General features: G+C 26.5%; 1 protein-coding gene across 4 annotated transcripts in view; it reads left to right on the top strand.

The window, feature by feature from the left end:
• Nucleotides 1-15,879, top strand: part of Zip71B (Zinc/iron regulated transporter-related protein 71B) — a 71,378-nt gene that overhangs the window by 10,333 nt on the left and 45,166 nt on the right. For 3 of the 4 annotated variants that reach the window (XM_075358725.1, XM_075358727.1, XM_075358724.1), the window contains exons 1-2: nucleotides 5,740-6,226; nucleotides 12,884-13,064. In XM_075358725.1, the coding sequence (XP_075214840.1) occupies nucleotides 6,035-6,226; nucleotides 12,884-13,064 (373 nt within the window). In that variant the 5' untranslated portion in view covers nucleotides 5,740-6,034. Of the gene's footprint in view, nucleotides 1-5,739; nucleotides 6,227-12,883; nucleotides 13,065-15,879 lie in introns of those variants that run through there. The other variant, XM_075358726.1, reaches the window with a different exon arrangement.

Raw genomic sequence — 15,879 nt, 5'->3', positions numbered from 1 at the left:
GAAAGTTATAGCGATATTTTCTTTTGGTCATCCCTTGCCGTAAGGGTTGGTCATATCAAAAATTATTACAGACAAAAGTTTTAGGTAATGTTTAGAGTACAAACACCACTTTAAACCGATTCGATATTGTGCCTACTGAGGGAGGTTGATTTTTTTTGGTTTTCAAAACCCTATTTTTCCCACCTCCTGGGCCAATGGTCGGTGATGTAAAAAAACTTTACTTACGTAAGTTTTAGGCCCTTATCCAAAGAATAGTAGGAACTTTAAACAAATTCGATATTTTACTTAATAAGAAAGTTATAGCAATATTTTGTTTTTTCGAAAAAGTCCCCCCCCATTTTCACCCCCATGGCCCGATTTTGGCCGTTAACGTACTCGCCTAGATTTTGGGACGAGTTATTTTTAAGGAAAAATTTGAAAGTGACTGGCGCAAAATTACGGCAGTTATCGTGTCCACAAGAAAGGGAAATTATATATATATATATATATATAAAATTTCACTTATATAAACTTTTGAGCTGACTGTGGTTTTGGGATCTGGAGGATGCGAAACGCGAAGATTGTCGAATTATTCCGTAAGTCGAATCATGGTACCCATTACAATAGGTAGCATTCTTATGAAATCTACCTGAAAGACTTAATTAAGATCCAATAAAAGTTAATAAGATGTAAAAAAAAATGTAGTTTTGTATACGTAATAGAATTAAAGTCCATTTTTTGTGTTCAACAAATTAGAGTACAATGTTTGCATAGTACTTGTAATAAATGTGTCTTCATTACTGTTGTCATAATCTGTTATTTAGAATATTATTTTTTATCCTGTTAATTTTAGCAATTAATTTGCATGTGTATGCGTTTGCATGAACATTGCGAGTTGAGAGTATAGATTTTAAAAAAATTTGAAAACAAATATTCAATAATATTTTTAGTAAAATAAGCTTTAAAAATATCAACAACTGATTTTTGTTTAACTAAATTTTTTTTTAAGTTTAATAAAACTTCAAAAAGTTTTCAAATACCGATTTGAAAATAATTCCTAGTAATTAAACTTCAAAACAAATTATCCTAATATTTTGATATAAAAAATTTATTCATAAAATTTTGATTTTTTTTTTTTTTTTTTTTTTAGTTGCAGTAAAATGTACATTAATACGACTTAAAAGTCAGGCCTGTAAATTGTTGGTGTTAGTTTTTAATTTCGTACTCACTTCAGAAAGTTATAATTTAAAAAACTTAATTGTACATTTTTATTTTATTTTAAATTTAGAAACTTTCTATGTATAAGTATTTCTCTCCTCTCTTTCTTTCTTTCTTTTCCTGTTTAGCCTCCGGTAACTACCGTTTAGATAATACTTCAGAGGATGATATGTATGAGTGTGAATGAAGTGTAGTCTTGTACATTCTCAGTTCGACCATTCCTGAGATGTGTGGTTAATTGAAACCCAGCCACCAAAGAACACCGGTATCCACGATCTAGTATTCAAGTCCGTGTAAAAATAGCTGGCTTTACTAGGACTTGAACGCTGGAACTCTCGAATTCCAAATCAGCTGATTTGGGAAGACGCATTCACCACTAGACCAACCCGGTGGGTAGTATTTCTCTCCTCCCCCTCTACAAATTTTCAGTAATGAGAGCGATTTATAGTGACTTGTTTTAAGGTAGAAGTGAATTACAAGCTTTCATTTTATATATTTGTTCTGTCAACACTATTAGTATATTTTAAATATTTAATCAGTGATTAATTTAAATAATGTTTTCAATTCATTTGAAAGATTAACTATCTTAGGGAATAGAAGTATTACTATAATATCTCTAATTGTATGATAAGTAATACTAATAATGATACAAAGTGCGTTAAGGAAAGTTATTGTGTAATCTTGTTACCAAAATTTTTGAAAGATTCACTGCTAAAATATTGGAGTATAAGTATTATTTTCTGAAAAGAAATATCTTAATCAAAATTATTTAAAAAACAAAAAAAATGAATAGATAGGTTATTTATTTATGATTATAAAAAATAGGTTTATATAAATTAAATTAATCAACCAAACAATTAATTTTTTTTTTAATTTATCTGTTCTAAATATCTTGACGAAAATCATTTTATTCATAAAAAAAATAATTGATTGTATTAAGAAATTCAAGTTGTTATCCAAATTAAATGAAAAGTAACAAAATTTATTCATTTATTTTTTCATTTCGTTAGTCGCAAGGGTATGTATCATGGTAACTGCGCACAGTGATGATCCGCATAGAATAATCGTTGTCTATTTGACCTACCCGGCATTCCTTAATGGCTTATGATTTTTTGCACTTTTTTTTTTTTAATTCTCTTGTAGTGAATACTTTTTTATTGTTTGCATTACTTTTACAAAGTTAACATTTACATAATCTGTTAGGTAAGACTTTATTTTATATATTTGGGTAACAGAGCAAGGTCAAAACTCTCGATCAAACCTGATGCGTTACGGAATTGCCACAAATATCAGCGTGCATGTGGTTGTAGTTTTGCGCAATTGCCGCATAATCATAATTGGATATGCGGTAAGAAAATCGAACGTAGGTATACACTAGTCTGATATTGCGTCGCTCAAGAATTTTCGATGCTGACGCCTTCGACTTAATCACCCATACATAATTATCCGTTTTTCAAGATCATCTGTAGATGTCTGACTAGATTAAAATGTTCATTCTTAGAAAATAAATCCAAAATTTTTTTAATATATTTCTTCCAGCGACTTTTTAATGTCAGTCTGAATGTCAAAATATTGGGAAAGAAATGCCTTTCTTAATTGATCGCGTTAACGAAACCGTATTTATTGATTGTTATTTTATTACATTGCCCGGAATAAACACAAGATTTTACCATTTTCTGATGACTCGTTCAGTAGTTATAAATTAGGTTAAACTTACTTTTTTTTCTGTTAAATTTATTGATTTTATTTTCCTAATGTGTATATTGCAATCTGTTCAACTGGTGAACAATAAGCAACCCACTTCATGGTCCAATGAGTTGAGGATAAGTAAGTCATGTAAATGAAGTTTACTCCTGTACAGACTCAGGCCAACCATTCCTGAGACGTGTGGTTAATGCAATTCCAATCACCGAAGTACAACAGTAACCACTAACTAGTATTCAAATTCAAATAAAAGGAACTAACATTTACTAGAATTTGAACTTCAAAACCTTTGATTATTGATTTAAATTTTTTTTTTTGCAAATGTACAAGTAAATGCTATTTTAAAAGAATGAAATGAAAAATAGCATCGAATTTCTTTTGCCAAATGACAAGACGTAAAATAAATTATTTATAAAATGAATTTTTTTCTGTGTACTGGTTCTGTTTTTCCTCCATGTTTAGTGCTTTTACAGAGATCACTGCCTTATCAGATCGTCGATGATGAATTGATTACACAATATCAGTGTAATTGGAATTTTTTTAATTAAATGTAGAAAATGACCAATTACACTGTTTTCGCATAGCTGAACACAATATTTCAGCTTAAGAGAAAGGTGAAGAAATATTTCACCTTATTTATCACGATTCAATTGCCATTTTTAATAAACTGCCAAACTGTCTGAAAAATTGTCCTAACAGTTTATTTAAAATACAATTAAAGTATTTTCTTTTACAAAAACAACATTGCAGTGTGGATAATTTTAAATAATACTAATTTAATAAAAAAAGAATTTATCTGCATTTCATTCAACATGAACTTAATATGTGCTTAAAATAATTTTTAATAGCGGCTTCCAAACTGTAAATTATTTTGTAGTAATGTTTTTTATTTAATTATTTCTTACCATTATTTCATGTGTTAATATTTAAATGATTAATGTAGACTTTAAACGCATCTATTTTTTATCTTATAACTTGTTTTTATATTTATAATTTATCTTATATTGACGTGATCTATATAATGTATTTTTTTATGTTCTGATCAGAATAAAGATTAATTTATTTATTTAATTAATGAAATAAACACATTCTTTTAAGTACTGAAAACATGCAAATATTAAATGTTTGTAGTAATGAATTTAAATCTCTTACTTAGAAGTAATAAAATTAAATAGCTAACATAATAAAAAGCAAAAACAGATAACTAATGAATAAGTAAAATTTGAATATGATTATTGGGTTAGGGAAGTAATAAATTTAATTTTATTCAAATTTATATTTAAAAATGTTTATTCTGTTTATACTATCAAAAACAATAGTTTCATTTTGTAACAAATTTTTGTATAACAGAATAGTTCTTTCTTTATTAGTTACTGAGTAGGAGATAAACATAACTATCTATAATTTTAATATTATTTAAATCATGTTTTTAATTACATATTAATTACAAGAAAAAAATTTTCTAACTGCAAAATTCCTGTGAAGTTCTAAACAAGAAAAAGAAACACAAGCAATAAGTTGAAAAAGATTAATTTTATAAATTCTTATATTCTTCTGCTAGAATACAATTTGCTGAATTAATTAGAATAAATGTTACTTGAAAGTTTTAATTCTTGAGTTAAAAAACCAGGTATACCAAAGTCAGATGAAATTTTATTATAAGCTTCACATTCATTTTTGATTTGTCCCAAGTAAAATAATGTATAAAGCATAATATAATACATAATAGTGTAATGTATATAAAGTTTTATATATTATGATTTTTTTTTTAATGGTTAATTACAAAATGTAATATGTGTTGAGATGTTTTCTTTCCTTTATACTAAAAAAGAGTAAAATAAATTTAATGGGATTCATTTTCTAAAAAATGGATGTAGTTTTACGCATCCAGAAGATCTTTTCAGAACTGTCATGAATTTATTTCCTAATTAGTGTTGCATATTGCTATGTTTAATAATGCTTATTTTAAAATAGTTATCTGTTAGTATGTGTAAAAATATATTTGATCTTGTACATTTATTCATTAAGTGTGTTTGTAAATTTCATTTTGCGTTTACTTTCTTATTTTGTGGCTTTGTGGTATTTTAAAGTTTGTATTTTGTGAAGTCTAGTTTCTTTAATTCATTTGCAAAGGTTTTTTCAATGTTTGGAGATAGACATTCAGATGTTAAGAAGACATACAAGTATTGTACATATTAATTTGAAAGAAATGGAAAAGAGATGTTAATTTACAACCATTCAAGTGACAACAGATTAACTGAATAATTAGTAACTGTTTTTTAATGAATTTATTTAATTTAATATCTTTTTTATTAACAAATAGTTTACATTATGTGTGATTTTTAATCGATGTAAAATAAATATTCTTATGTTTGCGGATGGAATGGTATAATCTGTGTAATATTATCATTGCATTAATGTATTGGTATGTATTCTGGTATTTTAAATGACTTTGTTAAACATTTATTACATGAAATCAGTCAGACAAATCAAATGAATCTCTTTATACAGATAGTTAGAAAACTATGGCAAGTTTGATAGGACTATTTTGTGTTTCATTCGATTCCAAACCTAACCTAGATTGTTTAATCTTTATATAAATTTCCCAGATTAACAAATTCTTTCCGTATAAAATAAATAAAAATTAGTAAGTTATTTGTTGTTTAATGTAAAAATATTTCTATTATTTCTGTGGTATAAATTTTATGTTATTATCACCGGTTGAGGGGTACTTATTAATAAAGTTAATTTAAACCTTCCTACAGTAGTGTGTGATAACATTATTATCAGTTAGAAAACAAGAGTATTTATTTAATGAACTCAAATCAACAAGTACTTTATATGAAGCTAGCTAGAAGGGGAATCAGTTAACTCACTGTTATGCTATTTGATACTTGATTCAGTAATAAACATTACATGCAGTTCAGTTCAGTCTGGTACAGTTATGTTAGTTATCACATGTTGTTGAGTGTAATCCTGAGTGAAATAAGTAAAACTAATAATTTATATTTTATCAAGTTTTAAGATTATTATAATACAGTAGCAGGGCTAATCAATTTCGTACTATATAGTTTAGTATATTTTTATGTTTAATGTGATTTTAATTATTATTGTATTTTTAATGTGTTATTGAATGAACACAGATTGTTACAAAATGAAATTACTGATTCTTATTTTTATTTATAATTTTAATTCTGTTACTTTATCATCAACAGAACAGCAAAATACTGAACAGAAAAATGATGCAATTACTTTACCAAATTCAAATATATTTTTGGAATATATTTTTGAAAAATATGGAAATGATGGGAAGTTATCATATGAGGTAAGTATCTTATTTTATTTGTTATTGATTTTTTTCATTGTATTTCTTTTTTTTTTTGAGAGAGCTTGTAATTCTTATTTTTTGTTGATTTCGCTGTATTTTATTTAATAATTTAATTTTTAATTTTTATTGATTCTTTGTTTGCTTTGCAATTCATTTTTTTAGACCATAATATATTAATAATATAATAATAATAATAATATACTAATAACTAGGTGGCTGCCAATTAAAGTAAATACATAGGTTAGTAAATAAACAATCTTCAGCCGAACTAATTGAAGTAATGATCAAACTTCATGTACTTTCTATCCACTTAATGAAATGAAGAAAGTCCTTGAAAATTATAAATGTGAGCGTTGTACTTAAATTTTTTTTAGGAATTTTAACAAGATCTTCCCTTTAAAGGTAGAATTAAAAAAAAAAATAAAAAAAAAACTATTTTTATTCTGAAAGTCAAAAACCATTAAAAGTTGTCTAATTTTTTAAAGAAACAAAGTAATAAATAAAATGTAAACTATTAATCAAATTCAAAAATTATATTACATTGTTTTTGTAATTTAATTTAATTTCAGAATCTGTTTTATTTCTCGTAAAAATGTCAGAGTTCACAATTCCATTAAGCTTCATTTTCTAAGTGATTATCAAATCAATTTTAAATTTTGATTTTACAGTATTTAAGCATTTTTACTTTCAGTCACATGGTGAAAATTAATTTTCTTTATATTTGAAAATACCATTCCCTTAGAATTACATGGTAATGACAGTGGTAAATAAGTTTAAATGTGATGTTTATGTTGAGGTTCTACTCATTGTTTTTAATTATTTAATCAAATTATGCTTACAATAATTTAATTTTCTTATAAATAGAAAATCTATTGTAGTATTCAATTTAAAAAAATTATACCTCCTTTAGTTTTCTCATTTAATTCATGTTTTGTATATTTCTTACACAAAGAATTGTACTGAAAAATTATTCAAAGAATATTAAAATAAGTAAAATAATGAAAAGTCAGTTTTCTTGCGCAGAAGTGTGCAAGAATTTTTTTTATTTCCATTTGTAATTCTATGAATTACATGTGTTCATGTGAATTAAAAAAATCTGATGTGGACATCACATGACTTCCTTTACTCCTATTAAATTACATATACACATTTATTTTTAAATGAAAAGTACATAAAAATTTTATTTCATTAATAACTTCTGATATTTTTACATATTTTTTTATTGTTATTATTGAATTATTATTTATTGTAAATGTTTTTTACAATCAGAGGTTAATAATTATTAATAAATCAATATATTTAAATTAAAAAAAAAAGGAGATGAATTCGGATTCGAACCAATGTGCTTCTTCCCCTTGTAATATTCAAATTTTTCATTAATTACAGTTTTATTTGTCTATAAATGGAACCAATGAAAATAAGTATCATTTATGATACATCGTTGAAAAGCTCTCAATGAGGGCTTACTGCAGTTAGGACAGTAAAGTATCACCTACATCTTCATAAGCAACTTAACAAAATTAAAGGGCATTTACCATTTTAAATAATTTTTTCTGGAACAATAATATTTAGTATTGTATAATTCATCTCACACTTTTACATTTATTTGTAATGATTGTGTATTATATACGTGAAACTAGAAAATAAACTTATAAACACTTTTAGAATGGTATAAACTAGAAATATAAATTTCTCTCTTTCTTTTGATTAAAATATGCTACACATTTTATATTTTGATGAATCAGAATTAAAATTTATCTAATGTATTTATTTAGTTTAATATTTTTATTAATTTATTTTAAGAATAAATATACTTTATATGAAGATCTAATAAATACAAAATATTTTAGTATATAACTATTTATCAGTTTAGTATCTAGAAGTTACTTTCTAGGTACAATATGCTTCAACTCAAACAAAAATCAACAGTTGTTTGTGATAATAGAAAATATTATTTTTTTTAATTTGTGATGTCTGATACTTTTTCTTGTATAAATACTTATACAAGCACATTCTACAATATAAAGTTTCAGTTAGTTGTTTTATGTTTATAAAAAAAAAACCACTTAATTTAGTTAATTAATAAAAATATTTTTTGAATACCAAATCAGTTATGTTGGTCTAACTGAACAGACCAATTACCCTGTTGCATAGAAGGAATATATGTAATATTTTCCCAACAGAAAGGGGTACATTATTGTTTTATACTGTTCCGTAGTCTTGTTACAAGTGTGTTGAATGTAAAGTATCTGAAATACAAACAATACTACTCAGAGTTGAGTAACAATGTTTGTTCTGTAACCTTTGATGAACAGAATGAAGATGTCACATTTAATTCTGAATATTACTTGCATTTCAGTCAGTTAACTTCTCATTTATCCTTGAAAACCTATTATGAGATTCTGAAAATGTCTGTACCATATTTATGAGTGACAGGTGACTCATGTAATTTTAGATACAAGCGTTTGATTATGATACCTAATGAACAATATAAATATAGCAGGGGTATTGTAGATACACAAGGGTGTACTGTTCATGAATATTTATGTTAAGAAAACTTTTTTCCAACTTTGTGTATATGTGTGCAAGTGATTTTTCTCAGTAGTATAGTTCAATGTTTATTTAAGTATATGTATATTGTACTATTGTGTGCAAATGTTCTATTTTATGTATCTAGTTTCTTTTTTTTATTTTACTTTTTAATTAAATTACTTATCCATGCTTGCTTACAAAAGTGATAAAAGTGTAAATTCATCAGCACATTTTTTTAAAGCAGATGCTCTTGGCTTCAGCAGATGCAATGAACACACAGTTGATAACTAAGCTGCATAAAACTAATAATTATGTGGAACTGCAATATATTTAATTTTAATTACATTCTCTAAAAGTAATACAATAAGTAATACATTATTAGATGAAGGAGGGAGATTAAATGTTATTAATTTTTTACTGGAATAACATACAAGTAAAGAAATTACAAAAAAAAACACCATACACAAGAGCAATGGCTTCCCATGGGATATTTTTGAAATTCTCTGTGCTGAATTTCATTAAAATTTGTTGAGTTATTCTAGAGAGATGGCTTATAAACAGACAGTTATTAATCTTTTATAATTATGTTTAATCAGTTTTAAAATATGAAGATTCTTAGTACGACCCATTTGTATTTTTTTGTATCCTCAACCTTACAGCTAAAAACAGTATTTTTGTATATATTTTTTAATATTAGAGAGAAAAGCACACTGAATTGCATGATAAGGTTTTTCCTGATAACTTAAGTAAACAAATTTTTAAGTGAAGAATTTGTTTGATAACACTGATAAACATAATTTTTGTTTCTTAACATACGATACATGATTTTAATCTGTTTTTTTGATGCTGAAAACGAATATGAACTCAGAATCTTTCTATCACCCACCATTTTTGAAAAATGTTTAAATTTTAATTAAAGGACCTTTTCATTTTTCAACGTATAGTTAGCATTTTAAGCTCCCATATTGTATTGCTCATTTTTTATTGTTTAACTTTATTAACGTAATTTATAAGTTATAAATAAACAATACTAGATAAAGAATTAAATCATATCATAGTCACATGACATCATACCTAATACTGAAGAGTGAGCCCTCGTGGACAAGATTAATCATGTCTGTGCAGGTCAAAACATGTAGCTGAAAACATAGCTGTGTAGTTTGTATTAAGGACTGAATTTAGGAATGAATTAATTTTATTCAATCTTATTGCTGTCTTAAGTTGGTTAACAGTAAGTGCAGTGTTATGACACTGCACTCACTGTTAACAATTTATACAATTTTTTCACTGCACTCATTTATACAATTTCAGGGTATTATGATACCCTGAAATTGTATAAATTGTGTGGATGCCTTTTGTTATGCATGTGGTGAGTTTACCGTAAAATCAAATAGAAAAAAACATTCTTTAATTATAAAAACATATCATTTGTACTTTCAATGTAGAATTGGTGATCAGGATAAGACGTGGGCTCCTCATATAGTATGCACTAATTGTTCTGTATATTTAAGAGGATGGCTGAAAGGTAAACAGAAGGCTTTGCCATTTGGTGTACCTATGGCTTGGCGTGAACCAAAGGATCATGTAACCGATTGTTACTTTTGTTTAACAAGTGTGCCTGGAATTTCTAAAAAAATCTAAACATATTGTAAAATATCCATCATTGCAATCTGTAATCAGGCCTGTACCTCACAGTAAAATTATTCCAGTTCCTGAACCACCTGTGAATGTATGTTTCCAAAACAGCGATTAAGTATCAGACAGTACTGAAAAAACAACAATGATTTTGATTTTGAATTATCTTCCTTCCAATAAGCCACATCATATATATCACAGTGAATTAAATGACTTAGTTAGAGATTTAAATATATAAAAAAATCAGGCTGAAGTGTTAGAATCAAGACTACGAGGATGGAATTTACTTAAAAAAAATACAAAAATTTCAGGCTTTCGAAGTCAACAAAAAGAACTTTCTCAGTACTTTATTTATGAAAATAATTTGGTTTATTGCACAAATATTGATGAGCTTATGTTGCACTTAGGACAAGTTCATAAACCTGAGAACTGGCACCTTTTCATAGATTCATCCAAGTATAGTTTAAAAGTGGTTCTACTACACAACGGTAAAAAACATCCTTCGATACCAGTCGCTTATGGTATTAATTTGAAAGAGACATACGATGTAATGAAAGATATTTAAAAAAAAATTATATAAACATATCAGGAACATATGTTATAGCTATTTTGTTAGGCATGCAGTTAGGCTATACTAAGTACATGTGTTTTCTTTGCGAATGAAACAGCTGAGCCAAGGATAAACATTATGTTACCAAAAAGTGGAAGAAACGAGACAACTTAACTTCAAAGGGGAAAATATTATTCATGAGCCCTTAGTTGAACACAAAAAAATATTTTTACCCTCTCTCCATATCAAGCTAGGACTAATGAAAAATTTTTTAAAAGCAATGAAGAAGGGTAGTCCTGGATTTTTGTACATCAGGCAGAAATTTCCGAATGTAAATGAAGGAAAAATTAAAGAAGGAATATTTGTTGGTCATCAAATAAGAGAGTTGGTCAAGATGATGCACTTAACTCAATGTTAAATAATGTTAATTAGTGCAGCTTGAGCTTCATTTAAAGACGTTTGCAAATATTTTCATGGCAAACAAAAATCCGACAATTACCATGATATTGTTAATCAACTTCTTACTTCATTCAGAGCTATGGGATTTAATATGTCTTTGAAAATACATTTCCTTTACTCACATCTGGATTTTTGCCCGGACAAATTCGGAGACGTAAGTGATGAACACGGTGAACATTTCCACCAAGACATTTCTGTGATGGAAAGCTGCTATAAAGGGAAATGGAATACTAACATGCTAGCCGATTACTGTTGGACATTAATTCAGGATGTGCCTTAGGCTATTTATAAAAGAAAAGCATCAGCGAAATTATTCTAACACCTGCTTTTACTAAGATGTTTTTTGCTTGCATTTATTTTTCTTATAAATGGATTTCCTAATTCTGACAGTATTTTCTCTGTAGGTGTACCCATACTTTAAACAAAATTAAAAAATTCATTATAAAATAAAGTTAATTTGTTGATAGCTTCACATATAATTTATAAATACCATCCCACCAATATTCCAGCTGCTAATCAAAATGGAGCACACATTCAGCGTGCCTCCTCAGGGTGATTCCACACGTGCTTCCAGTGACTGATATATATACAAAGCAATGAATTTTTATTTATCAGAGGTGGATTTAATTGTCTGGGCTTCACCACGAATTTCAGGAATGTTGTATTTCACAACAGTACTGTGGTCTGGTTCTAGTCAACTTACTGTAGTAACAGCTGTTCCTAAAGCAACCAACAGTCACAAAAATTAGCAACTTTGGACCGTTTGCTGTGTGGTAATCGACCTCAACCTGTGTGGTACTCGATCTTCTCAAGACCTGTTTGGTTTCAGAAACTGTGGCTATGAAGAATGAGATCTTAATTGTTATTCAAGTTACCAAATGTAGACTGAAGAAAAACAAAGGTTTCTATCTGGTGACTTGACATTTGATAATGTAAAATGGAAGAGAAGAATTCTTTATAGTCTGTACAGGAGTAGCTTAATTATAATGAAAGATTTAGAAAGGTATGCTTCAAAAAATTTAAAGGTAAGGAGTGAGCATGGATTAGGTATTAGAGATAAAAGATTTTAAATGTTCTAAGCGAAAAAATTAAAATATCAAGTTTCATAAGAAACTTATTTTTTCTGAAACTGAAAACAAGTTCAAAGAAATACTGAGTAGTTAAGATTCACTAATAGAAGATTAATTTGAAAATTAATAATAGGGAAAAAAGTTATTAATGTGACAAAAATTAAGGTATTATTAAATTAATATTTAGGTGGTAGGCTAACATTAGGAGCTGAAGTTAAATAATTTTGTTATTTAAACAGTAAAATTATAAAATCACAAAGGTAGTTGGGTGGTCATAACTAAAATAATAATTGAAAATAAAGTTGTGGAACAGGTAAGTTGTTGGTTCCCTTATATCCATAGACTTGAATTTTTTTTAGGAAAACTGTCTGTTATATTATGTTAATAAGCTTCAATTTTTTTTTTCAGGGTTTTGAACATTTATTAGAAAATTTGGGCTTAGGTCAGTTAAAATTTGATATAGCGCATACAGTTGAAGAGCATCGAATTGGAAAGGGTAAATTTGAAGATATGCATGATAAGAAACAACTTCATAAACATAATCACACTAATAAAATAAGGAATGAAAGAAGCTCAAGAACAGAGAAGGGTAATATGACTGAAACATTTATTAAATTTTTTTTTAAAGAAGTCATTTATTGTAACTATCTTACACCAAACCATTATACTAAATTATAGATAAGTGAGATATGAGTAATAAATAAAATATAAGTATTTTATGTTTAATGAGGCATACAGTTTAAAAAATATGAACCAGAGATATTTGTCCTTTCAATGCTAGTGGCAATCTAGTATTATCACTGCATTTACAAGTCACCCATTCGCTAGCTTATTGGTGCATTAGGTTTTTTGTTATTAAGCTGTTTATCTGCAGTTACCTAAATGTATACCATAGATAGATTTAATTTGAAGATAATTCAATTTTTGTTTCCTTTTTAATTACTGTTTTTTAGACAGCAAAATTTTGTGATTGTTTCGGCTTATGGTGTCTAAGTAACTCATATTAAGAAATTAACAAATTTTTGCAATACTTTTGTCCTGATATGTATAGATGTGTGTAGATAGACTTGATGATGCCTTTTTTTGGTTTAGCAAACATGAATGATATTTTACTTTATGTTATAACAAATGAGATGTGTTTAATTTTATTTTTGATTAATTAATTTTAAGCTTCTGTTTTCATGTCTTAAGATTATATATATATATATATATATATATATATATATATTTGTGCATGTGCATGCATACATTTTGCATGCATTTTTGCATGTATGCATGTGCATGCATACATGCAAATATAAGATATTATATTCTGCAATAGAAATGATGTTATAATTCTAAATTAAATTAGTTTCTCTTATGAACATGTGCAAATGTTTGTACGCAAACATGAAAAATGAGAGCTGTCAGCTTAGTTTTAAATATGATTATGTTTTGTGCATAAGTATAAACTGAAAAAAGTGCGTTCTGAAAACTTCTTTAAAAAAACTATTTAAAACGATTTAGAAGATATGTACATATATATATATCACAATGTATATATATGTAGAAGATATATATCATAGCTTAAGTTTTGGTTGAAACTATAACTTTTGTTTATTTTTAAATTAATTATTTGTATAATTAACTGCCTACTAATTATTTTAACTAATTACAGTTGCAGTATTATTAAGCCTTAAGCTAATCTGTACTGTCACAGTACACTTTACTGTACTCATCAACTGATATAAATGAATAATTGCAGAATCATGTAAAACATCATAAGAATTACTGTCATCAGAATTCTTATTCATTCTTTATTTATTTTTTATTATTTTTCACATATATAAAATACAAAACTTTACAATGATTGTTTGTTAAAAATGAAATAATAAAAACAAAAACTAAATATAACAATCTACAAAGTTTACCTAATACTCAGTTGTAAATCTTTTACCGTATTTCTTGTTATCTATAATAAAGATTGCTGGAAATTACTTCCCTGTAGAAATATTCTTAGCTTGCCTTCTGGGAAGGAAAAATGGTGGATTCAAATTAGTAATAAAATTCTAATTAAAAAGAAATTAATTTTTTTTTAATTTCTTGTCTGTAATACGTAAAATTAAAGATAAATTGTAAAATCAACTTCAATTAATTGTTTTGTTCTTTCTTTTTATGAAGACTCAAAATAATTTTCAATATTAGTAATAAGTAATGTTAATCAGGTGATATGAATTGTTGTTGGAATATAAAATCGTTGTTCAAAGATTCTTTTTATCTATCTCACAAAGCTCATAAAGTAGATAAAACAATTTTTTGAAACTTGGTTTTCAGAGTATGCTGACTTGAAGTAGTCCTTGGATCCACAATCTACTCAGCTCCAAATTATCTAGTTCTTTGGGCTCATTTTAGAAATACATTTTATTTAGTTTTGTTAATTACAAAGAGTAACTTACATAAAATACTTACATTTAGTAAATATTACTGCTTCATGATTGATTTAGATAGAAAAGAGAAACCTTTTTAATATCACTCTAAGAATATTTTTTTGAACTTTTTAAATGCCGATCAACGTAAGAATTATATGTACCATCTCATTTTACTAATCCATACTGTATAGTTTACTGTGTCAGAAGTAGACTTACCTTAATAAAGTGATTGGCATAGACTCTTTAACCTAGAAAAATGTAGATAGTGAGTAAAATCTTTCAACTGAATAACTAATATCAGATTTTCATTTAAAATTTTTATCAATGCTAATCCTTAGTATTCTGGCTCTGTCACTTGTAGTAATAAGCCTACATCGACAGCAATTACATTACAGCTCTCTATGCACAGATAAATTTTCAAAATATTATTTGGCTACCATTTGAAGTTTCAAGAAATATACAGAGTGTAGAAAATAAAATTTAGCGAGCTATTCATTTTTGAATTGTAGATATCAAAGTGAATAAAAAATGTTCTACAAAGAAATTGTGATTTCAACTTCATTTTCCTTCTGTTTGCTTTTTATATTTGTAAATAAAAATTTGTATTTCAAGATAGGATTGAGGAAAATCATTATGATATTTGGTTCACATGTTTGCACTAACTTTTTTTAATAAATTAAAAATTATGGTGTAAAGATATTCAAAAACTTTCAAAATAGTGACCATGCCAATTTTTAATCATTTGTATCTCAGTTATCATTAGTTTTATCAAGGTGTGCTTTGTTAGCTAAACTATTTCAATTAACAAACAAGTTATTGCAGGAGATTGATGACATAATTTTCAGTTAGATTTAATTTTCACCATTAATAAAAAATTGTTTAAGTATTAATTTAAATATTTAAATTATTTAAGTTAAATTTAAATAATTAAATAGTAGTTATTAAATATAATATTTAACTTGTTACTACATATAATTAATAATGTTATTTAATAAA

This window comes from Lycorma delicatula, chromosome 2 (assembly GCF_047948215.1).
Source record: "Lycorma delicatula isolate Av1 chromosome 2, ASM4794821v1, whole genome shotgun sequence".
NCBI classification, from domain to species: domain Eukaryota; kingdom Metazoa; phylum Arthropoda; class Insecta; order Hemiptera; family Fulgoridae; genus Lycorma; species Lycorma delicatula.
This window is presented reverse-complemented; position numbering and strand designations above follow the sequence as displayed.